The sequence below is a fragment of the Pezoporus occidentalis genome, unplaced genomic scaffold, assembly GCF_034315485.1.
Source record: "Pezoporus occidentalis ecotype Australia unplaced genomic scaffold, CSIRO_AGI_Poc_V1 ctg27, whole genome shotgun sequence".
Taxonomy (NCBI): Eukaryota; Metazoa; Chordata; class Aves; order Psittaciformes; family Psittacidae; genus Pezoporus; species Pezoporus occidentalis.
In genome coordinates this window covers 1,191,429-1,217,742 of record NW_026914611.1, presented here as the reverse complement: position 1 = coordinate 1,217,742, position 26,314 = coordinate 1,191,429, and the positions used below count along the sequence as shown (strand labels likewise).

The following is a 26,314-nucleotide window of genomic DNA, read 5'->3' as shown; positions in this document are numbered from 1 at the left end:
CTGTTCTGGTCAAGCAGCTAGGTACACATTTCTCAAACTGGTTATGTTCTTGCATACTGACACATGATTTTTAGACTAATTCATTCAAGTGTAAGGGTCTATGTATACACAATGTTTTGAAATTCTGTAGTTTCCATACCAAAGTTCTCCTCACTTTTCTTCCCCCAATGATCCTAATGACATATATCTTTCTTTTATTTCTAGGGCAACATATCCTTCTCATGTTCAGAGCCACAGGTGGTTCCTGTCACTTTTCTGAGCCCCAGTAGTTATCTGGCACTGCCAGGCACATCAGGGCAAGATGAAGCATTCATCAGTTTCCAGTTTCGCACCTGGAACAAGGAGGGGCTTCTATTATCTAGCAAAGTACACCAGGCCTCAAGTGGTTTCCTTTTATATCTGAGTGATGGGAAAGTTAAAATCAGTCTTCATAAACCAGGAAAAGCACTGAGTGACATCACTGCAGGTAACAAAAATTAAGTAAAAAAAAAAAAATCCAAGATTCCTATACATAAAAAAGGTTATTATGGTTATTATAAAGTCATTCAAATTAGTACCTTCATTCTTGACAAGTTTTATGACTAGTAGGTGTGTAAGCCTGTTCTATGTGTGTGAATTTTAATACCAAATCTTTATAAATAATTTCTTTTCTCATAAACCTGTATTTATGTTGTGGATTTTTTTTTCCCCCATGACTGAGTAGAAATTATTTGCAATAATACAGACTGCAAAGGAGAGTCGTTTGTATGTCTTTGCATGCATATTTATGCACTAGATGTGACTGTTGGCTCCTTCTTTCATGAAATGTAAGACCAGGACAGAGCTGACATCATCTCTATGTTTCACAACTTTCTAAATAATGGTAAAAAGCAATAATATCAGCATGTGATAATATCAATACCTTCACCTAGCAGCACTTCATCAGTAGTATACTGTGCTTTGACATTCTATGCACCACAGCCTCCTCAGAATTTCTCATCCTTTATGTAAACAATTGAATTTTGCCCCTTTCTTCTGGAGGATAAAATTGTCATTACAAAAAATATATGAAGATTAGGAAATTAGACTGGGATTGGTGTGGTTTCTGTATGGAACCATGTAACAGAGACCTAATAGCTGGAGGAATATGTCCTAGAAGCAATGGATAATTTGGCTGAGAAAACCACAGTGATGGTACTGAAAGCATCAGTTGATCATAGGTTTATTTTGGGTGGTACACAATCATATATTTCATAATCATAGAGCAGGAAAATGAAGCCAAGTTAGTTCCAGTAATATAATGTGTAAACTGAATTAAAAGGTGAATAACAACTGCATTTTCCATTAGTAATTAGAAGGCAAGTTAAGGACTTGAACGTGTGAAGAACTCAACCTTGTATAAGACATATTCATTGGAGTGACAGGAACAAACCAAAAGGCATATTTCAGGGGAGTTCTCAAGCCAGAATATAAAGTTTTTAATGAGGTTGCTTATAGCTAGTTTGCCTTGGGCAAGAACACACACAATAAGTAAGCTAAGAAGTTACTGGCATAAAAATAAATTATAAATAGTAAAATAATTCATAAAAAAAAAATAAATAAAACATCATAACAATTAAAGCTTCCAAATATATTTCAGACCTCACAGAATTAAAAAAGTTATGTAAATGAGGGAGAAATTTCCTAAAAAATATATACTTGGTATACAAAAAAAATAAGAATTACTAACCTGATTTATTCAGAAATCATATGCTTGGCAGTGTAAGGCAGACAGAGCAAAGCGGAGCCAAGCAGAGCAAAGAAACAACCACAGGACTTGAAGATGAGGCCCCCTTGATCTTAGTTTTGTGCTTCTGTTTCTCTTAGATTGATTCCTTACTTCAATTCCTGATACAAAATGAAAATTCCTTTGAGGGGGTGAAAAAAGGAAAAATAAAAAGGTAAAACCTAACTCTGAAGCTCATTATGTTTCTACAGGTGTATAATGATTAAAAATAAAATTCTAATCGTTATTTTAATTCAGGAAAAGACTCTAGGCCAATAATGACCACAGATAATGCTGAAATTTACATAAGTACTTTGATCCTGTTTCTATGGATGATAATAGGATCAGCCCTGGTATTTGTAATCTAAAATAACTGATGCACAGAGTACCATTTTAATGGCAAGAGGTTTCCCTAGGCTCACCATTTGAAAATGTCAATTCCTTAGTAAGAATGTCATTGGTACGAAGTTAAAAGTGATGAATTTGGCTTTTTGGGAGCTATTGCAATTGCAACTATTGCCTTGCAACATCATTTTAACAGACCAGCAGAAGGTGGTGGCAGTTTGAACAGCTGTAGACTTGAACACAGAGCATTTTATTCAATTTCAAAGTTGGAACACAATACATGATATATTAGCTGAAACAGCCCAAAATAAATCTTGACACTACAGTGAAAGAGAATTTAATGTTCTCATGCTATGCTAGGCTTATTCTTCATAAAATCTAACAGGAAGAATTGTGTTTGTCTTGGTAAGGACAGAAAATACTGCAAAACTATCTTATTCTCTTATGAGAAAGAAGTTATCTAATAAGACCATATAGGAAACTTTTTCTGGAGTTTTGTAAGTGTTTATTGTTACACTCACTGAAGCAATTCTAGTCTGCATTTGGAGACTGAGTAATTAAATTATGGATGGCTGGACAGGTTTGTTCCCTTACAGGCAAGGACTTATGACCTGACTTTCACACAAACACACACACACACACACGCACAAACACAGACAATTTGATAATTAAATGACAGCATATTTATTTTTTTGCACAGCTCTTAAATTCATTGTCATGCTTTTTAAAGATTTCTTCAACCATATAAAAACAAGGGGAATGGCATGTTAATTCATGAGTGATTGAATTATAAACTGTATCCTTTTACAGAATAGTTGCTTAATATCTTTACTTTGTAGCCTCTTTTGCAAGCTTGTCATCAAATACAGATTAAAAAAAAGAAATAACAGAAAATTAATCCATGTTGAATTATGAGACTAAATTGAATTACATGTATTGAGTTATTGAGTTGCATGTTTGACTTCTTATTACTCAGTTTCTTCATATGACCCTGTCTTTCTAAACAGCTTTTAATTTCTGTTCAACTTTTAATTAAGGGATGTTAATCATTGCATCCAGTGGTTATACTTCAGACTAAACTATACATTACTTTTCCTAAACTAGTTTATTGTTTGTTTGTTCGTCACTGACCTAATAAATTATATACATTGTATTTTATATATGTGTTCCTAAGGTTGTATGTTATTGTTCTGTAAGATGTCCCACAGACACTTTTCTTTTAGCATTTAGATATTAAAATAATGAATATACTATTAATGAGAATAAATGGATATCTTGTAATAACTAGCTTTTTATGTGCTAAAAGTTTAAGTGCTATTCTTTTCATCACTTGTTTCTGATGAAGCATTTTAAAACTCCTAGTAGAACACCAGTTATATGTTTTTCAAATGGAATGGAAATACTAGTCTGTTGGCCTCCACTATTTTGATGTCGTACAAGCAAATGTGAATTTACTTAAGTTTCTCAATTCAACGGCTATGACAAACTTTTTTATCAGGAATGACTTATTCTCTCACAATATAATTCCTCAGTCCTCCAACTTAATGAGAGGGACTTTTGGAAAGTCTTACCTTGAGCTATATAAACATAGCTTAGTATCTTTAATCATGCCAGCCTGTACGAAAGGGAGATTAAAGATCCATCCCAAAATCATGTAGTAGGTCTGTGTGATAAACTATAGTGAACAAACCAAAAAGTGCAAAATTCATATAATCAATTTTCCAGTAACCAAAAAAAATGTATCTACTTCAGTCATTCATTCAGTCTCATTCTTTCTGCCTTACCTACCTTTACAGTTAAATATTTCAGTATTTAGAATATGGCTTTCTCACCAGAAGAAATTATTGGAGCAGGATGCAAAACTAAGAATTAAAAGCAATTATACTTCCAACAATTGAAATAAAATTACAGAACTTACTGTTATATTTCAAATCTTCAGTAATGACAGAGGTAGTGGGATTGAGTACATCCTCAGTAAGTTTGATGATGACACTAAGCTGAGTGGTGCTGTTGACTCACTAGAGGAAGGGATGCCACCCAGAGGGATCTTGGCAGGCTTGAGGAGTGGGCTCATGTGAATCTCATAAAGTTCAACAGGCAAAGTACAAGGCCTGCATCTGGGTCAGCAAAATCACCATTATTAATACAGACCTGGAGATGAATGGTTTGAGAGCAGCCCTGCATGGAGATATTTAGGGATACTGAAAAATGATGAAATATTGGATATAAGTTGTCAGTGTGTGCTTGCAACCCAGAAAGTGAACTGTATTCTGGGTTGCATAACAAGACACATGACCATCAGGTCAAGGGAGGTGATTTTCCTCCTCTACTGCACTTTCATGAGACCCCACCCAGAGTCCTGCATCCAGCTCTGGGGTTTCCAGCAGAAGAAAACCATGAACTTCTTGGGGTGGGTCCAGAGGAGGCCCACAGAATTGACCAGAGGGCTGGAACACCTCTTCTATGAGGAAAGGTTGAGAGAGTTGAGGTTGTTCAACCTGCAGAACAGAAGGCTTTAGGGACACCTTATTGTGGCCTTTCAGTGACACCTTATTGTGTCCTTTCAGTGACTCATAGCTGGAAGTGTTCATTGCCAAATTGTGCAGGGCTTTGAGCAACCTGGTCTAGTGGAAAGTGTCACTGCCTGCAGCAGGGGGTTGGAATTAGATGACCTTTAAGGTCCCTTCCAGCCCAAACCATTTATGCTTCTATGGTTGTATGATTGTATGATTCTGTGAATAAGAATGGAGATTTTTTTTTTTTTCCCCCCAGGGCCTGCATTGACAAGACAAAGGGTAACAGTTTTGAATTGAAAGAGATTAGATTTAGACGTGCTACCACTGGAAATGCTCAAGGTCAGGTTGTAAGGGGCTTTCAGCAGCCTGAGCTGGTAAAAGAAGTCCTTGCACATAGGAGGGAGACTGGACTGGGTATCTTTAAAGGTTCCCGTAGGGCCAAATTATTGTATGATTTTATGATTGTTTAATCTTAGAGATGAGGTGAAAGAAGCTAGGGCTTTTGGTAGCTGGGGATGGAAGCTATAAAGAAGGAAATAAGTAAGTAGGAAAATGTTTCTTTTTTTTTTATTATTCTTTCAAGTTGCTAATCTTAAAAACAGTGTGACAAGTGACTTTATGGAGTATATATAGTCTATACTATAATATTTATCTCTTGATTGTATCTTGAGCCTGTCTTTAGACTGTTAGAGTTAACATATGAATCCTGATTTTGATGTAATTTAGCTATTTGAATATTGTCATCTTTCTATTTTTACTTGTTTTCCGTTTGAAAAATCAGTTAATTGGTGGACTATTTCTCTACAATATACAAGACATTCTATGAGTATGTAAATACATGAAATTTCAAGAAGGAAAACACAGATCACAAATCATAGGTGCTCTGCAGTCAAGCAAAGATTTTACATAATTCTAAAAGGCTGTATTTGTTCTTCACCAACGGAAGTATCTCTGTTCTGATGAACACTAAAAAACATGAGTGACCTAGAGCACTTCTTAAGGACAATAATGTGCTTACATACTGCCCTATAAAATTTATTGAAGATTATATATGCAAGTGCTGCTTTCCAGAATTAGGACTTTAGGTTTATTGTTGTGTCGTATCTTACACCTGCAGAGCTAAAGGTAAATTGCTGTTAGAGGCTACATTTCAAGAAAATTTTCCCATACGTTTGCAATAAAAGAGACAACTAAAAGAAAAATAATTTTGTGACATTGGCATGACTGTTCCTGAAGCTTTTATCAGGATTTTGCTATTTGAATGTTTGACCCTTGATTTTGAAAGACGAAGAAATAATAGTGAAGTAAAAATGTTTATTACATGTAAAATACTGTATCAGCCATCATAATGATATCTTAATGATACCCTTCTTAGATTGGAAGGATATTTTTTATAGCCACCACTTTAAATGGATGTAATACTTGGTACTCCTACAGATAATTAGGAGTATTACAACAGTAAGGTTTATTCATGAAAGTATTTTTATTTTTTCTTTATCAGATGTGAGCAAGGAAATGGACAAAGGTTCTGTCTTCACAAAGGACATTTGTGTTCTTTATTAATTTTCTCCTCCTTTCACTATCATGTGGGATTTTTATGTGGGCTGTAATTACTGATCTCTCCTCCTTTTGAGTCTATAACATTCAAGTAGTATAACAAATAATGAATGTTTATACTTAATTTTTCTTTTATTTTCCTTCTAGGTGCTGGATTAAATAATGGCCAGTGGCATTCTGTATCCTTGTCCGTCAAAAGGAATCGTATCAGTGTAATAGTGGACAATGATGTGACCTCATCTGCTCATGCCTCCACACCTCTGCATATTTATTCAGGAGATGCTTTCTACTTTGGAGGTGAAATATGTTTATTTATGCTGATGACATCCAGCAGTTAAACATTATTTTTTTTCTGACATATTTGATCAGGTAGTGTGAATTATTTGGCTTGCCTTAAGTCTTTGCCTAGCTTGGATATCTCTCAAATGATTCAATTTTCTGGCACTGCTATGGTATTTTTGAGGATGTGTTTCCTTAGAATTTTATTATGTTGGGTAGAATAACTTTAAACCCTTAGTCCTTAGTCACTTTTTTGAACGTAATTTTCTGTAATCATGCTCTCATAATTGAATATAATGTGGTTGACAGTCGGACAGACACACAAAGGTCTAGCATAAGTATTATGTAGCTAAATCAATTTTTTTGTGAGAATATTCCACTGGGATAACTTCAAGTTTTCACCTTAAGTTAGTGCTTACTTACTTGTGCAAGTATCCTCTTAAGAGAAACTCTTAATTTTTTATTTTCTTCTTTTACTACAGTGATGCAGCTTTCCCCTATTTGAGGAATACAACTTGTGCCTAAAATCTACACTTTGATATCTTCATTTCCCTAAGAATATTGACAATTATCTGTCACCAAGTGATTTTGTCATTAATCAAATATATTGCTACTGATAGATTAGAGAAGGTTGTAATGCCTAAGTCAGCTGGGAATGGACTGCATAATAAAATGTTAAACAATATCTGAATACATTATTCTACATTAGCTGAATGCTTCATCTCTTAGTAGCTTAGGAATTAATAACTGAATTATTTTTTAATGTAACTATTCTCAGGTTTATGAGAAAACTTAAAAATGTATACAAAACCCAAAATAAATATGGACCAAGTCATTGTCCAAGGATCAGTTCCTTTGAAACAGCAGGTTGTAAAAAAATTTAATGTTGACAAAAGCAGACTGTATACATAGGAGCTATTACATGAGCATCCATTTGACATTTCACATCTCACAGCTAGCCTTCCTACTATAAACACCTCTTGAGCTGGCCGATAATCAGAGAAAGACACAGAATATTGGATTGAAAAGCAAAAAAAAACCCTGAATTTTTTGGGTTTTGTCATTTGCTTTGGTTTTGGGGGGAATTTTTTGTTTCGGTGTTTTGTAGTTTTGGGGAGGGGTGGGGTGTGGGTTTTGTTTTTTTTGGTTGGGTTTTTTTTTTTTTTTTTTTTAATTTTATTTTCCTTCTGTGTTTCTTCAAGATCCCAAATCTCTCATTAGGTGATCTGCACCATTTCAGGGTTAATGGCAGAGGTGAACAGAGCATGAGGGATTTGGGTAGTTGCAAAAACCAGCATATTCAATTAAATTGTACAAGGACATTTCTCTTTATCTTTTGGAGGATCAAAGGGGCAAATTAATTCCAAGAACACTAAAAGCACTAGCTGTGTATCATCCCTTTGGTGTCTGAAATCAGCAGCTTGAGCATGTCGTACAAACTTTGGGAGAACTTGTAGAAGGTTTCTGAGTTTAGAAAATTGTTTCTTAAAATTTTATGTTATATACCACTGTCAAAATGCAGACAATGCATTTTGACTTTCTTTTTAAATTTATATGAATATTTACCTTGTTTTTTCTTTCTTGCTGGTTCTTAAAACATGAATATCAGCCTTCCAGGAGAGGTTTCCTGGGGATATGATTGTCAGTTTTCTTGTTTTAATGAATGAAAAGTATGCAAGAAATGTGTATCCTTATCCAGGAAAATGTGTAATAAACATGAAGATACTTTAGCTTTATGTCAGCATGATTTCTAGTCATGCTATCAGCAAGGATATACTACCTCTCCCCAGTTCTGGGAATAACTCATTGCAACTACAAATGCAAAAAAAGATTTTTTAATACAAAACCTGTAAATATTACTGAAGGATTTCTTGCTATCTTTAATATTTGCCCCGCAATTAAAAGGAATATCGGTTTTATTAGTACTAGTGATATTGCCTTTTCTGTACTAGAACTAGCAGCCAACTTTTGCAAACAGACACACACAAAATCTGAAATACAATATTGTAGAATAGCTACCAGATAATAAACTTTGTCTGCCTGCTCTGGATTTTTTGTTCCTCTTTTTATTTTTATTTTTCTTTTTCGTCATGACCTCTAGTGCCAGTACCTCATTTTCAAATGAGTGTTGGATTTTTTAAAGAAATTACAGGATTTATTTTACCATTTTATTGTGGAATGCTATAATTCAATGCCTTTCTTCCACTGAAGAGTCTGGAACTACAGCACTCCACATGTGATCTCACAAATGCCACATAAAGGGAAGGACCACATCCACAGTTCTGCTGGCTGTACTTTTGGTAATACAGCCCAGAATGCCACTGGCCTTCTGTGCTGTAAGAGCACATTCCTGGCTTATGGTCCACTTGCTGGCCACCAGGACCCCAGCCCTTTCTTTGTGGATCTAGGTAGTTATCCTTCAGCTTGGATAGTTGCATGGAATCGTTCCATCTCATAGTAAAGACTTTAAACTTGTTGTTACTGAACTTCATGACATTCCTGTCAATTTATTTCTTCAGCTTGCCCATGTTCCTCTGAGATGCAGCCCTCTCTTCCAACACCTGATCCCTGCCCCCAACTCGGTGTCAGGCACAGCCGTGCTGCAAGTTCACTCTTTCCTATCATCCATGTCATTAATGAAGACATTCAACAGAATAGCTTTCAGTGCTGATATCTGAAGGACCCTCTGTTCACTGATGTGAAGCAGGACTTTGCATCATCAATTATCCACTTATCCCACTCATATATCATCAATCTGCTGGACTATAGGAAACTGGTAGGGGCTTTGCTGAAGTCATGGTGTGCCATGCTCACTGCTCTTCTTTTGTACACAGTGCCTGTCACCTCAGCAAATTAAACAAAAAAAGCTTGGTCCAGCATTATTTAGCTTTGAATCTAAAGTTACCCAGATACTTTCTTATCCTTCACATGTTTAGAAATGGCTTCTGAGGCTTTGCTCCTTGAACTTGCCAATGACTGCTCTAAGGCTGATGGACCTCCAGTTTCCTGTGCCCTCCTTGCCTTTCTTGAAGATGAGTGTAACATTTGCCTTTTCCAGTCATCAAGAAATGCATTAAATGGCGAGGCCCTTTTGAGGGTTAGAGTTATAATGGCTTCACAATGATAATGGCAATTGTTCTAATGACACCAGCCAGCTCCTGCAGGTGCCCCTTGGGCTCTTTTCTCCTTCACTGTTGGTACTGCATCCCTTCTCATACTCTGCTAGGACATGGGAAGCCTAAGGATTAGTTTTACCAGTGAAGACTGAAGAAGAAAGTCCTTAACACAAACCAGTTCTTCACAAGAACCTTGTCACTAGGTCCCCTGCCCTCACTTATTCAGGAGCTCCATGTTTATGTTTGTAGGTTTTCTGCCACGCTTTCTTAACTATTTTGGTATCATCATGGAGTTTTCTTATGCACCAGAGAGCTTTTTGTTGAAAAAATATCCAGCACTTTTGCTCTCCAAAGCATTTTCCAGTGTGATCTTCAAAGCAGGTCCTGAACAGATCAAACTGTCTCCTCTGAAGTCAAGGGTTGTAATTCTACTGTTTTTTTTTTATTCTCTTCTCTGTGTATCATAAGTGCCACATTCTTATGTTTGATGCAACCAAGACTGTCCTTGACCTTTACATTTTCAACCATTTCTTCCTTACACAGATGTAGCAGGTCCAATAGAGGATCACTCCTACTTCAATCATTGATGATCTGCATCAAGAAATTTCTTTCAGTACTTCCTAGAATCTTCTGGACATCTTGATAAATTAAAATCACTGTACTTAGTAACTATTTTTTGGTCTTATTTGACTTTAGTTAGCTCCAAATCATGTGCATCTTGTAAATTAAAATTTTGTGACTAAGGCTAGTCAGTCAGTCTGTTCAGATCTTGATTCCATTCATTGCTTTGGAACTTCTGCTTGAGGTTTACCAAAAGTTTTAGTGATGCTTTTGCATATGCTTTAAAAAACAGTAAGACTGCACAGAAATTTTTCATTTTAGTTGCACCACCATGCTTAATAAGAAGAGCTTCTGGCTAAAGTCTTCCACCCACAAAGTTTACAGTATCTGTAGAATATCATAGTTCAGTCTACTTTTGGAATATATAAATTTTGAAACAAAATACTTTTTTCAGCTCCAGGTCTTATGCTTCTTTCAGGCTGCCCTACCACTGGAAACATTTCTGAATGTAATACCTCCTTTGGTGGCTTTCAAGGATGCATGCGACTTATTTCCATTGATAACAAAGCAGTGGATATGATCTCAGTTCAGCAAAATGTTTTTGGCAATTTCAGTGACCTTCAGATAGATTTATGTGGTATTATAGACAGGTAAGAAAATAATATTTACTATTTATTTATTTGAATGTTTTGTTTCCAATACTGAATGACAAAGCACAGAACAGTTGCAAAATGGCATGCTGCTTCTTTTGTAAGAATTCCAGAATAGAATAAACTTAGTAAACATAGCAAAGCAATTAGATTTCCATGAACTGGGAAAAAAAATTAAATAACTGGGGTTAAAATTATTTGATGTTTCTGACAAATCTTAAGTATCTTATATTCTTTCAAGTAAAGCTATAGACAAACCCCCTTCTGTGACAGGTAGTTCAATTCACCCTTTGAAATGCTATGTTCTTTACAGGTTATTGATGTTTTGTATATTCGACCCATCCAGAAACACAGTAGATAGTATGCATCACAGTGAATGGGCAGTCTTCTTTAGACTGTGGTCAGAACTAGTCTCATAACTTGCAGTAGATGGTATTGGCCTCTGTCCATGGCAGGGAGGTTGCAACTAGATGGTCTTACAGTCCTTTTCAACCCTAACTATTCTATGATTTTATGATCCAAAAGAGTGTAACTAGTTGAAAGGGCTCCCTCTGCAGGGTGGAAAGACTATATTCCTTCCTTGAAATGTAAATGCTGGACGGAGACGTTGCTGGATTTCAGCATGGAGAAGGCAGAGGATGATCCAAAATGTGTGTCGCAGAATGGCCGAGGCTGCTGGCAAGAGAAGGAGAGACAGGCAGATGGAAATGGAGGAAGTTTTCTGCTGTAGACTCAGAAGAATGCAGACACAGGCATTTGTGCAAAGTCTGCTTTAATCCAGAAAAGGTTGCCTTGAATGAAGCAGAAAGGATACACTAAAATAACAAAACAGGCAGGGGAAAGATGTACTTGTGCTTGTAAACACTTCTTCTCCACCCCCTAAATTTCTAGTCCTCAAAAGTTGCCATTTTATCTTAAAAAGTCTGGCTTTTAAATTATAAGACTTCAAGAAATAGGTATTTTTGGGGGAAAACAATTAAGGCAGACACTGAGATTGCAGTGTTGATCTGCTGGAGGGGAGGAAGGCTTTGCAGAGGGATCTGGACTGGTTGGATCAATAATCTGTGGTCAACTGCATGAGGTTCAACCAAACAAAGTTCTGGGTCCTGCACATGGGCCACAGCAACCCTACACAAAGCTAAAGGCTGGGGGAGGTGTGGCTGGAAAGCTGCTTGGGAGAGGGATGCTGACTGATGGCTGCTGAATATGAGCCAGCTTGTGCCCAGGCAGCCAAGAAGCCCAATGACATCGTGGCCTGTATCAGAAATAGCATGGTGTGCAGGGTGAGGGCAGTGATCATCCCCATGTACTCAGAACTGGTGAGGCTGCACCTTGAATACTGTGCTCAGTTCTGGGCCCCACACTACAAGAGAGATACAGATTAGCTGGAGTGAGTCCAGAGAAGGGCATTGAAGCCAGTGAAGGATCTGGAGCACAAGTCTGATGAGGAACAGCTGAGAAAACTGGGGGTGTGGAGATCTGTATATTCTTAGTCAAATACAAAAGAGATGTAAGCAAGATTATGGGTACAAAATGTTACTTAATTAGTTCACAATATAGTTGCTGAGAATTTCTGTCCCTGGTTTTTCAATGTGCAGTGTAACTGGGGACCTCTCAAAATGCTAATCTCAGAGCTGTGGTTAAGGAACCATGTCTTCTTCCATGGATAAAGAAATATTTTACCTAAATTTTTAAAGGAAGATGGTGTATTTTTGCATGTAATGATTTCAGATCCTTTCAGATTTTGAATGCCCATATTATGTGTGTACATGTGGAGTTTTAAAAATAAATTAACATGTATAAATATGTGTAAAGTCACTATCTGAATCTCAATATATAGAAATCCAGCATTATTTGCAATATTCCAAATATCATAAATGTCATTTCTTTAAGCAGTTCATCAAAGGGGTTCTATTTACTTATATTTTTATCTTGCTGAATTTTTATTGCATATGAAAATAGTTATCATCCTTATTTTGTGTCAGTACCACTGCCATACAATTTTTTTTTTTTTACTATGGACTTGTGTAAGCCACTTAAATTTCCCAGCCATACTCTTTTTCAAAGTGTTTTGATTACTTTCTGGCACTGTATTAGGTTTTTTTAATTATCATTTATTTATTTATATTTTGTGTTACTCTTTTTGTTTGTCAAATTTATGTGTGGATACCAAAGGAAAAAAAAAGAAAACTAAATAAGTCTTCATAGAAGGCTTTTGGTTGGTTGTTTTTTTTTTTTTCTAAGATTTACTAACATGAAGTTGTGTCCTCTTTTATATTGATAATTGCACCTTTGTAACACTAGCTCTGCACATTCAGTTTTCAGCACTCAGAATGCTTACCATATGTCTTCCTAACTTATACAAATAGAAATTTAATCCACCCATTTTTATTAATTTTATTACACTTACTATGTTTTATTTCAGAATAGACTGTGAATAGCCTTCCTGGTCTTGTGCCAGCTTGCTCCAGGGACTATTTCTTTCCAGTTTCCTCAGAGTCACATTTCTTTCACACCTGCAGCTTCATGTTTCTCTTTATCAAACTAATTCTACATCTCATCATAAATCCCAGTTGATAAGATACATTCTTTTTTGCCACATTAATATTCCTTACATATATTAAACAATTTCTGATGGGTAGCTTGAGCTCAAGCACCTCCCATATGAAGACAGGCTGAGAAAGTTGGGGCTGTTCAGCCTGGAGAAGAGAAGGCTGCGTGGAGACCTCATAGCAGCCTTCCAGTATCTGAAGGGGGCCTACAGGGATGCTGGGAAGGGACTCTTCATTAGGGACTGTAGTGATAGGACAAGGGGTAATGGGTTCGAACTTAAGCAGGGGAAGTTTGGGTTAGATATAAGGAAGAAGTTCTTCACTGTGAGGGTGGTGAGGTGCTGGAATGGGTTGCCCAAGGAAGCTGTAAATGCTCTATCCCTGGCAGTGTTCAAGGCCAGGTTAGATGAAGCCTTGGGTGACATGGTTTACTGTGTGGTGTCCCTCGCCATGGCAGGGGGGTTTGGAACTAGATGATCTTAAGGTCCTTTCCAACCCTAATCATTCTATGATTCTATGATCTTGTGCATTATATAATTTGTGAGAAAATATTTTCTTCCTCCAATGATTTTGACATGTCTTTGATTGCCCAAAGCTAAAATAATCAACATTTTTGCCGCTGTGCTCCTGATGGTAGGTATCCGTCATACAGCTGAGGGCAAACGAAACACTTCTTTGTTTTGGAGTCTTTATGGGAGGCTTTTCATCTAAAATATGAAATAATAAAATATGACCTGAATTCTGTTGTTATTGATGGCTTTAGTAGTAGAAAAAAATGAATCACTACATATAATCGTTTTACACATTTAAAGAGCATGAACACAAATAAAAATTCCTTTTTACATAAGTGAATTCACATGCAGAGTAAATAAATGGAAAAAATCTATTAAGCCAATTCTTTATCTGATGTGAATATATATTCATTTGTATATACACACACACACATTTAAAATACATTTTCAGTTCCTGCTCCTATGCTAAGGTCATTATGACTCCTTCTAGATGTCATGGTTCAAAATAGCTGGCAGCTAAATACCACACAGCCACTCACTCATCCTTCCTCTTTCCCCCTCTCTGGGCAGGATGGGGAGGGAAATTGAACAATATAAAACCTGTGTGTTGAGATAAAAACAGTTTAATAACTAAACTACAACGTACGAGTACTGCTCCTAAGGGAAATAACAAGGAGAGAGATATAAAATTGAAAGGAGAAAAGGCAAAAAAAAAAAACAAAACAGAAGTTTATTACCCAGTGACCAATTCACAGCCTGACCCAAGCAGTGATCAGTTCCTTCTAGGTAACTCCTCCCAGTTTGTATACTGGGTATGTCATACTGTGATATCACAGTATCACAGTATCACAGTATGTTAGAGATTGGAAGGGACCTCAAAAGATCATCTAGTCCAATCCCCCTGCTGGAACAGGAACACGTAGATAATGTTACACAGGAATGTGTCCAGGCGGGTTTTGAATGTCTCCAGGGAAGGAGACTCCACAACCTCCCTGGGCAGCCTGTTCCAGTGTTCCGTCACCCTCACTGAGAAGAAGTTTCTTCTCAAGTTTAAGTGGAACCTCTTGTGTTCCAGTTTGTACCCATTACCCCTTGTCCTATCATTGTTTGCCACTGAGTAGAGCCTGGCTCCATCCTCGTGACACTCCCCCTTTATATATTTATAGACTCTTATAAGGTCACCCCTCAGTCTCCTCCAAACTATAGAGACCCAGCTCCCTCAGTCTTTCCTCATAAGGGAGATGCTCCACTCCCTTAATCATCTTAGTTGCCCTGCGCTGGACTCTCTCAGCAGCTCCCTGTCCTTCTTGAACTGAGGGGCCCAGAACTGGACACAATATTCCAGATGGGGTCTCACCAGGGCAGAGTAGAGGGGAAGGAGAACCTCTCTCAGCCTACTAACCACCCCCCTTCTAATACACCCCAGGATGACATTGGCCTTCTTAGCCACAAGGGCACAGTGTTGGCTCATGGTCATCCTGTCATCCACTAGGACCCCCAGGTCCCTCTCCCCTACACTGCTCTCTAACAGGTCGTTCCCCAACCTATACTGGAACCTGGGGTTGTTCCTGCCCAGACGCAGGACTCTACACTTTTCCTTGTCATATTTCATCCAGTTATTCCCTGCCCAACTCTCCAGCCTGTCCAGGTCTCGCTGGATGGCAGCACAGTCTTCTGGCGTGTCAGCCACTCCTCCCAGCTTAGTGTCATCAGCAAACTTGCTGACAGTACACTCAATTCCCTCATCTAAATCATTGATGAATATATTAAATAATACCGGTCCCAGTACTGACCCTTGAGGCACTCCACTAGTTACAGGCCTCCAACTAGACTCCGCCCCATAGACTACAACTCTCTGGCTTCTCTCCTTCAGCCAGTTCGCAGTCCACCTCACTACCTGATCATCCAGTCCACACTTCCTCAATTTAGCTGTGAGGATGCTGTGGGAGACTGTGTCAAATGCTTTGCTGAAGTCAAGGTAGACCACATCCACCGCTCTGCCATCGTCCATCCACCGTGTTATTTCCTCATAAAAGGCTAAGAGATTGGTCAAACATGATTTCCCCCTGGTGAAGCCATGTTGACTGCCCCTCATAACCCTCTTATCCTTGATATGCCTTAAGATGGCACCAAGGATAAGGTGTTCCATCACTTTCCCAGGGATGGAGGTGAGGCTGACCGGTCTATAGTTACCCGGGTCCTCCTTCTTGCCATTTTTGAAGACTGGAGTGACATTCGCCTTCCTCCAGTCCTCAGGCACCTCTCCCGTTTCCCAAGACTTGGTAAAGATGATGGAGAGTGGTCTAGCAATGACTTCCGCCAGTTCCCTCAGCACCCGTGGGTGCATCCCATCTGGACCCATGGATTTATGGATGTCCAGATTGCTCAACTGATCTCTAACCCATTCCTCATCGACTAAGGCAAATTGCTCCGTCGACCTGACTTCATCTAAGGTCTCAGGGGTACAGGGCTCTTCAGGACTGCCTGCAGCAGAGTAGACAGAGACAAAGAAGGCATTCAGTAACTGCCATCTCTGCATCTTCTGTCACCAGGGCACCCATCCCGTTCATCAGTGGGCCTACATTGCCTCTGGTGTTAGTTTTGTCTGCCATGTATTTGAAAAAGCTCTTTTTGCTGTCCTTGACCCTTCTCTCCAGGTTTAATTCTAAGGAGGCCTTAGTCCTCCTAGCTGCCTTCCTACATCCTCTAGCAGCAGCCTTATATTCCTCCCAAGTGGCCAGCCCCTCCTTCCATGACCTGTAAACTCTCCTCTTCCACTTGAGCATACCCAGCAATTCCCTATTTAGCCACGCAGGTCTCTTGGCCCTCTTCCTTGACTTCCTACGTGTCGGGATGCTCCGATCTTGAGCACGGAAAAAGCAGTCCTTGAATATCAACCAACTATCTTGGGCCCCTTTACCTTCAAGCAGCCTTGCCCATGGGATTTCCCCTAGCAATTGCTTGAAAAGGCCAAAGTTTGCCCTGCTAAAGTCCAGGGTTGCAATTCTACTTGCTATTCTACTAGTCCTACCACACAAGATCCTGAATTCCACCATCTCGTGGTCGCTGCAACCAAGGCAGCCCTCAACGCTTACTGCTTCAACCAGATCCTCCTTTTTAGTGAGGATGAGATCCAGCAGCGCTCCTCTCCTGGTCGGCTCATCCACCATTTGCAGGAGGAAGTTATCATCCATACACTGGAGGAACCTCCTGGACTGTGGCTGGGTTGCCGAGTGGTCCTTCCAGCAAACATCAGGGAAGTTAAAATCCCCCACGACGACCACGGCCTGTGACTGTGAGGCCGCTCTCAGCTGCCTGTAGAAGGCCTCCTCAACTTCCTCACCCTGATCCGGTGGTCTGTAACAGACACCAACAATATGGAATATCCCTTTGGCTAGTTCAGGTGAGCTGTCCTGTTTCTGCTTCCAACAAGGTTTCTTGTGCCCTTCCTTACTAGCAGAGCATGAGAGACTGAAAAATCCTGTATCAGGATAAACACTACTGAGCAACAACTAAACAGTCCTTGTGTTATCAACAATATTCTCAGACTAAAGCCGAAACACAACACTATGCCAGCCAGTAGGAAGAAAATTAGCTCTATCCCAGCTGAAACCAGGACACTAGTCATTGCTTTTCCCATGCTCCTTCATATGGCCTTTTCATTGTGTAATATCTTTATATTGTTTCATTGCTCATATACTACTTGGGCATGCAATTGATGTTTCTCCTTAATATCTGTTGTCTCAGCTCCTTCACTGGTATATATTGATTTTATAACTACTAATTATACATAAACCAGTGACAAAATAACATAATGTAATTCTAAATGCCTTACAAAGTTAGTCTGAGGAAAGAATATCAGATGAATCTGTCATAATCACATCAAGCTCTAAACAGAAACGTAATTTTGAGAGTCAGAAGTAAATATAGAAAGGCCTTGAATTCCTGAATTATTCATAGGGTAGGTGTGTGAACTGCTGGACTTCTTACAATCCTAATTTAATACCCTGCTAAGATTTCTTGAATGAATTAAAAGGTATTTTAGTATCCTGTGAATATTAGTGGGCCTGTTTTATTTTTTCCTGTGGTTAATGTCAACAACTAAGCCGCCTTATACTTCTGAGCTCTGTTACATACACGTGCATATAAATATTCATTCACTGTAATTGGATTGTTAGCTAATTTCTAAATTGAAAAGCTAATGAAAAATCAGTTAAAGTCTGCCACTCTTTTTTAGTATACTTTCAATTGTGTTTATAAAAATATAAATTTGAATTTTTCTTTATCTTTTGCAATATTTTATATCTAGGTGTAGTGCTGCAATCTTAACCATTAAGCAGTTACAGGCAAATTTTCTTTGCAGTCAATCATTCTAAATCCACAAGGAAGCTAGCATGATTCGTCAGGTTTCTGTTTGTACCACCAGAATAAAAAAATTGCTTTACTGGTAGTTACCTCTTGTGACTGAACTGACGCACTGATTTACTCAAACAGCTCTCGGATATTATGGTAAATTTTATTTCTTTTGTGATTTTTTTTAAAATTATTTTCTGTTGTTTGTAAAATAATGCAATTGTGATGCTGCTTTGTTGTGACATATCTTGTTGAAGAAATCCTATCGGTTGCAGTAATTGCCAGTGAATTATCAGCATGTAAATCTTTCACTGGTTTATCTGTATTGAATTGCAGCTGAATGGTAATAAGTAACAATTATGCAGCTTGCACTTTATTTCTGTTCTCACGGGCTCATCACATAATGAATATATTTATTATAGGCAATAGGAGTAGCAGGAAAGATGAAAAGACATTCTCTAGATTTTCTGGTAATTGTATTGACATCTTTCCCACTGAGCTTGAGGACTTCATGTTATTGTACTTCTTCTCCATGTTTTTGCGTTCCTTGGTATAAGTGACATGTAAATAAATGAAAAAGAGAGTGAAAATGCCCTTCCTTTTTTTTTTTTTTTTTTCATTTTAGGTGTTTGCCTAATTACTGTGAACATGGTGGGGAGTGCTCGCAGTCCTGGAACAGCTTCTACTGCAACTGTGCCAATACCGGATACAAGGGAGCTACTTGCCATTATCGTAAGTCTAAGATGTTTTCTGACTATTCTTCACTTCTGGTTGAACGTTTTTCACCAAAAAAATATACATTAGTATTGATCATTCATATTTGAAGATTTTTCAGTCATGTAAATATTCACAAGTTGGTTCAAGGAAAGGCCTTGAGAATATAAAATATGTAGCAGCAAAAACTCATTGAAAGTTCTAAAGTTTATCTGTTTCTGTTTCACATTTTTCACAATTTACATGAGATCAGTAATATACTCTCGCATCCATATGCCTTTACTTAATGAATCAGCAAATCATTTAGAAACATGTTTAATTCATCATTATTCATTACAACTATTAGTATTACTTTTTTCAGAGACAATGGGACTACATTCATGTGTAATCACATGAACTAAGACCTAAACCTGTGTCTTTGTAGTTGGCTGAATCAGGAATTAGATTAGGAGAAATTGAAAAAAAAAAAAAAACAAATTAAAAAAACAAGCAAAAAATCCCAAACAAACAAAAAAACCCAACAAACAAACAAAAAAAACACCCCAGAACCCAACAAATAAACCAAACCAATCAAACAAAAAAAAAGGAAAGTAACTTAACTAGTTTCACTGGAGATCCTCTACGTTTGTACCGCTTTAACTGCATTCTGGGAAACAGAATAAATCTGGAAGCACTGCTTGAAGACAATTATTGAATAATTGAATCTGTCATGTTTAAATTTAACAAAGACTATTTTCTTAAGAAACCATCAAATTCCAATTGAAAATTACATAATTTGTGTATTATGAATATTTCATACAGTTAGCAATCTGAACTATCTTTCTCATAGGTGTTACCTTATAATATCAGTAATCATCAAGCAAAAAAATACAGAAATCACAGTCTTCCTAGAGCTAGCTTGTTTTCTTAAAAATATCACTGGACTAGTACTTTTTTTTGATATTTCAATAAACTTAATTTATATAGATCGAAATCTATATAAATGGAGTTATATTTTTATTTATCTCATCACTCTGTTTTGTCGGAACTTAACAGCTCTTTCTTTTTGGCAGAGTGTTTTCAAGTTCTGATAATAACTGATAGAGCACAGAGTCTAATTTTGAAAAGAAAGACCAGAACAGTATGACTGCTGGAAGCATTATAATGGCTAAAGGAGAAGTTGGGCTAGTGCAGTCTAGCTATAGCATTATCATCAGTGTTTCCTGTTTAAGTACAAAGGCAGACTCGTAAGTCCCTTTCTCAGGTTTTTGATCCTAAAGAAGTCATCACAGAATTTTCTTTACATTTTGGCTGCTGCAAAGTATACATGAGATAGGGCCAAGGAGCTCTCATTTTGTCTTTGCTTATTTAGTTCTTTCATTGCAGTCTCTGACAAGTCATTCGCCTTCTATTTAAACAGGAAATGAAAGCCAAAAAAAAAAAAAAATGCCAGGAGACAATCAGAACACCTAAAACCACTGCCTGCCTTCTGTCTTATGTAATAACAATAAAAATCTGATTTAGTTGCTGTAGTTAGTGTTTGTTTCCTCAAAGTCTATCAGCAGGATCTAGGTAGTACCCTTGGCATTCACATTATTTCACAGGTTTTACAACCATTTACTCACTTGCATCTTACAGTTTCCTCTCTGAAGCTTCCAGATTGAAATAAGGGAGAAAATGATTGAAAATACCCCTCGTGATCTCAGTACATAAAACCAAATGCACTCTACAGAAACAAATGAAAACATAGTTCTGGTTATGTGATTTCTTCTGTATTCCTTAGCAGTGAACACACACATCTGCTTTTCCCCATTGCCAGGCTCCACGTTTTTTTTTTTCTTAATTCCCTGACTAAAATGTAAAATTATGCCATTACATTTGTGATAGAATGTGTTCTTTTACAGCCATCTATGAGCAATCATGTGAAGCCTATAAGCACAGAGGGAACACTTCAGGCTTTTTCAATATTGATTCAGATGGAAGTGGCCCATTGGGACCGTTTCTCGTATACTGTAATATGACAGGTGAGGTGATAAACTTTCTTAACTCACAGCTGGGTCTGTATGCATGCTCATTATATTGAAACACAAGTTATCAAGTAATAAGCCGTTGTACCTCATAAGTTTAATGTATACATACACAGCAAAATGAAGGTAACTCCTTAGCTCAGAATACTGGGCAAAGAATTAGGCTAAGAAATTAGAATAATAATAGGATTCAGGCTGTGAATCTAACATAGCGTTTCTGTTGTGTTTTGCGTGAGACATGTTCCATATGGAGACAATGTCATACTAGTTCATTCTTGGGATGCAGCTTTATTTTTGCTGAAGGTACAGACTCTTGAGAACATTTAAGAAAATGAGAAATAAGCTATATTTTACAAGAAAAATACTGATTTTTCCAGGCAGCTTTCTGAAAAATTGTAATTCAGAGTTGGCCATTGTTATGAGGAATATAGACATTAAGCTTAATTTTTCAAATTGCAAGTAAATCTTTTGGAGAATGGAAGTGCAATCAGTGGGACTCTCACAACCTCACTTTCAGGCACTGTGCCTCCTCTTCTGCTCTTTGAATCACCATTCACATCACCAGAAGGTTTAGATATCAGAGGTTTTTGTCTGTATGCTTTATAATAAACTAGTTGTCTATGAATGTCTACTGGTATATGTCCTTTTAATGAATCTTACATTTAAATGGCTTTTTGAAATTATTATTTTATTTGTGCCTGTTTCCTTTTCGTTTTGCTTAGCCTCTATTTATTTGAATTGCTTTCCAGCCATGATGATGGAAACACTTCATTGTATTATGTGACAAAAATATATTGTTACACAGTTATAACTCTGAAAAATTGTATGAATAAGCTATACTTGAATTTGATTTAGTTGCATCCTAAGTGTTAAGAGCTTGACTTTGAAACATTATCATAAGCTTTTGATGTTGATTTGTAAACAGTTTTTAGTCACATTTATTTATTGAGAAATTGACAGGACCCTGGCTGCCAGTGGCACTGGCTGATTTTCACAGTGATCTAAAGAATACTTATCATAATACAATTCTCATCATCTCAATCAGTGTGTGCAATTTAACTACTCTTAGCATGTCATGTCCTGACTTTGACTTCTATATTTGACTGTGGTAGCTCATGGTAGGTACACTTCTGTCCTGGGTTCAGCAGTAGCAGTAATTTTTCTTCTTCTTAGTAGCTGGTGCAGTGCTGTTTTTTTGACTTTCAGCCTGGGAGCAACACTGATAACACCGATGTTTTTAGTTTTTGCTCAGTAATGTTTACCCTGACCAAGGACTTTCCAAGTCTCATGCTCTGCCAGGGAGGAGGGGAAGCCAGGAGGAAGCAGAGACAGGACACCTGACCCAAACTGACCGAAGAGGTATTCCATACCACAGCACATTATGCCTACTATATAAACTGGTGACAGTTACCCAGAAGGGCTAGATCATTGCTTGGGTCGAGCTGGGTATCGGTCGGCAATTGGTGAGCACCTCTATTCTCTTCCCTTGTTATTTCCGTTATCATTATTATTATTGGTGGTAGCAGTAGTGGTTTGTGTTATAACTTAGTTACTGGACTGTTCTTATCTCAGGCCGTGGGAGCTACATTCTTTTGGTTCTCCTCCCCATCTCTCTGGGAGTGGGGGGAGGAAGACGCAGGGGAGCGGGTGAGCTGTGCAGCTGACTGGGCTTAAACCACAACTTCAAATTGGCACATGCCCATAAGAAGAAATATGCTAGTGCCCTCTGAGACTAAAAGAGACCAAAGAATCACAGCAGAAAGATGCCTTTGGGGTTTTTGTTGTTTTGGGTTTTTGTTTGTTTGTTTGTTGGTTGCTTTTTTTTTTTTTTTTTTTTAAGTGGGTATAACCCTCCAGTACAGTGTAGTGTCTGATTTATCCTTTTGTGTCCATGAACAGCTGTTACTGTTTTCCTCAGTCATTCCTTATTCACCACATTAAGCAAACTTCATTGATCAGTTCTTCATCTTTAGATGCAGCCTGACAGGATGAATCTTCTGTATTTGTTTTGTTCCCCATTTCGTCATGACTAGTATTCCCTTTTCCCACCAGAGGCAGGGAAGGCAGATGCCCACATTTCTTACAGCAATGCCTTGTCTTTGACATTCATGGTGCTCTCTTTTCATACAGCTGGGAGGGAGGTGCCTTTCCCTGGTTATATTCTTGGAAGTCATTTTCAGAATGAAAAGACTACAGTTCACCCTGCCAGCTAAGATGACCAAATACTGCAGTGATCTTTTTTTTCTTTTGTAAATTTGAGAGTGTGATAAAAAGTCTGATAGCTGACTTGTCTAAATTTTTATGCCAGCATAGCCTTTGGATATATTTGTGTCTGTGCGTATGTGCATGTACAAAAAAAAAAAAAATCTAAGTTTGCCATCTGCTTTTTGACACGAGTGTGTATTTAATAAAATTTTATAATTTGACCAAAAGCTAGTAGTAATAATAATATAATTAAAAAGTTATACTAATAAAATAATAAAATAATAATAAAAAGGAAGATAGAGTCCTGTAATATAGCATTTTTTGAATAGTCATCTCGCCTTGATATTTCCTTTAGATTTTCTGATGAATACTTGTCCTTTAAGTGACTGTGAGTTCTTTCCTCTCTGTAAATAATCTTATAATGTCAGCCATGTGTAGCCCATAGGAAGCTAATGGAATACAATAAAATACAACTCTGTTAAAGAGTTTGAAATACTGCTTTTAGAACATAAGAAATATTATCATCAATCCTACAAGTTAGAAAAAAAATATTATTTCCTATATGTACTCAAATTACATTGGCCATTAAGATACAAGAATACAGCAAAGATGAATCTAAACTTGCCTGACCCAGACTGGCTTCAGCCAGGAGCCTGCTCACCCCTACCTTGAAGTATATTCTAGACATGGGAGTCAGATTGTTATAGGCTTTGTGACTGGAAGCTGAAACACAATAAGCTCAGTGCTTCCCTGTTCATAAGGAGGTATGGTAAATGTGCAAAACAGGAAAATCACAGGAGCCTTTATCAACTGCACATATTTGAGGCAATTTATATTTCAAAAAACATGAAGGGAGTAATCTCTGTACTACTAAGCAGAGTATCTGATTGTCATGGTTTAAAACTAGCCAGCAACTAAGTACCACACAGCAATTCGCTTACCCCTCCACTCCTTTCTCCATCCTTGAGCAGGATGGGGAAGAGAATCGAGACAGTGTAAAACTCACAGACCGAGATAAGAACACTTTAGTAAGTAAATTAAAATATATTAATAATAATAATAATAACAATAACAGAAATAAGAAGGGGAGAGAATATAAAAAGGGGAAAGAAAAAAGAACAAAACAACACCAATAAACACAAGTGATGCGCAATACAATTGCTTACCATCCACTGACCAATACCCAGCCCAGCCCAAACAGTGATCCATCCCTTCTGGATGCTACCCCTCAGTTTATATACTGGGGACGTTGTGCTCTGTTATGGAATATCCCTTTGACTAGTTCTGGTCAGGTGTCCTGTCTCTGTTTCCAACTCCTTACTGGCAGAGAGCGAGAGACTGAAATCTATATCAGGGTGGGTGCTACTGAGCAACTACTAAAACACTGGTGTGTTATCAACAATATTCTGAGACTAAAGCCAAAATACAGCACTGTGCCAGATGCTAGGAAGAAAATTATCTCAGCTGAAACCAGGACACCAACGTTAACATTTCCTTGTACGCGAAGAATAGGACAGAGTAAGCAATGCATTCCTGTGTTATTGTACCAGCCAGTTTTATCCTTCCTGTGACTCACTGTACAGAAAAATTATTTTTCTACTTAAAGTAAATATACAGTAATTAGTCTATTATCTCTAGTAGCTTTTAAAGTAATGCCTTCATATAAATATTGTTATGCCAAGTTTAGATCTTGATCTGTGTTGTTTTGAGTTGTAGTAGGTTTTAAAAATTAAAAATGCATTCCATCATTGCTGTAGAATGGTAAAAAAAGACTTCTAATGAAAAAATGCCAAGATAACTGTAAAGCTATTGAACTGCTTTGTTCCTTAGTGTAACCAACACGGCTCCAAGTTGGACAAAGTCTGTTTCACAGCAGAGTGCACATCTTAGCACATACCTTTTATAAACAGGCAATATATTGTTTATTGATCAACCACTTGAATTATCTGTGTGTTTATATACAAGTATTTTCTGCTCTTTTATTACAAAAGCATTACTTCGGAACATATTTTTCTAAAAATAATATTTGGAGTACTGAATATTTACTACTGATTTGTGGAAAAAACAGTCTTGCAGACACGGTTTAATTGCTTCTGGAATAAGTATTTTGGAAATATTTTGCATGCTTCAGTTTGTACGAATCCTAGTCTGTCTACGCAATGCAATGAAATACATAGCTGACTTACCCAGCCGTATCTGAGTCAAAAGTTTACTGAAGAGCAGTGTGTGGTTTTTAGGGAAATGCAGCTCTCAGTTCCGAACTGGTATTCACCATGTTATAGTACCGAATCAAATAGCAATACCATGGTAGTTGCCATAAATTAATATTATGTCAGATGTTTAGAAAAAATTTCCTATTGACCTCTGGAAACTGTGCTTCTTAGTTCTTGAATAAATACAGGGTTTTAACAGTACTTTACATAATTACTACAATTTGATTTTAGATGGCTGGGATAACTCACCCTCATGTAGTCTTAGTTTTACAGTAAATACAGTATTTGCAAGCTACTTTAGCTTCCTTTTATAATAGAAAAAATATGTAGGCCATTTTCTCACACAGAATAAATTAATTTATAGTTGTAATGTAACTAAAATGTAAAATAAAATTTACTGTTATTTTATTTAAAAAAACAGGCAAAATAACAATAATAAGCATTATTTCCTTTTATTCTTTTAGTGCAATTTATGAAGTAAACTATATCTTATTGTAGAGACCATTATTGGGATGTTGTCACTTATGCTTTTTTAATTCAATTATCATAACAAGCTGAATACCTGTTACAGTCATGGTGTGATAATGTTCAGATTTACGTCTCTGTTTGTATGCCCGAAAGCACTTTTTGTGATCAAAGAAATCACCTTAAAGTTTGGTTGATTTCATCATGCATTCTCTTTCCATTAGCAATTTATGCAACTACTTCTCATTCTTTATTGCTTATTACATGTATTTTGAAAGATGCAACATGGACAATTATGCAACATAACAACACCAACCTAACCAGAGTCAAAAGTGCTAATCGAGAGAACCCCCACACTGTGTTTTTCAAGTACTCTGCCAGCCTAGACCAGCTTCAGGCTACAATTAACCATGCAGAGCACTGTGAACAGGAGCTTGCTTACCACTGCAAAAAGTCAAGGCTTTTAGATAAGCAAGGTAAGTAAAGCAAACAAATCTTATTATGTTGTATGGTACCTTTCATTTTA

General features: G+C 37.3%; 1 protein-coding gene and 1 long non-coding RNA gene across 2 annotated transcripts in view; one reads left to right on the top strand and one right to left on the bottom strand.

The window, feature by feature from the left end:
- The window catches only part of CNTNAP4 (contactin associated protein family member 4), a 227,594-nt gene that overhangs the window by 152,667 nt on the left and 48,613 nt on the right, over nucleotides 1-26,314 (top strand). Inside the window, exons 8-13 of the mRNA XM_062624584.1 lie at nucleotides 205-466; nucleotides 6,310-6,459; nucleotides 10,597-10,768; nucleotides 18,811-18,917; nucleotides 20,783-20,902; nucleotides 26,067-26,264. Of these exons, the coding sequence (XP_062480568.1) occupies nucleotides 205-466; nucleotides 6,310-6,459; nucleotides 10,597-10,768; nucleotides 18,811-18,917; nucleotides 20,783-20,902; nucleotides 26,067-26,264 (1,009 nt within the window). The remainder of the gene's footprint in view (nucleotides 1-204; nucleotides 467-6,309; nucleotides 6,460-10,596; nucleotides 10,769-18,810; nucleotides 18,918-20,782; nucleotides 20,903-26,066; nucleotides 26,265-26,314) is intronic.
- LOC134166695 (uncharacterized) lies at nucleotides 131-20,601 on the bottom strand. The gene is made up of 3 exons (XR_009965956.1): nucleotides 20,504-20,601; nucleotides 1,709-1,886; nucleotides 131-332 (listed from the first exon to the last, which is right to left on the bottom strand). It is a non-coding gene; the product is annotated as an uncharacterized LOC134166695 (long non-coding RNA).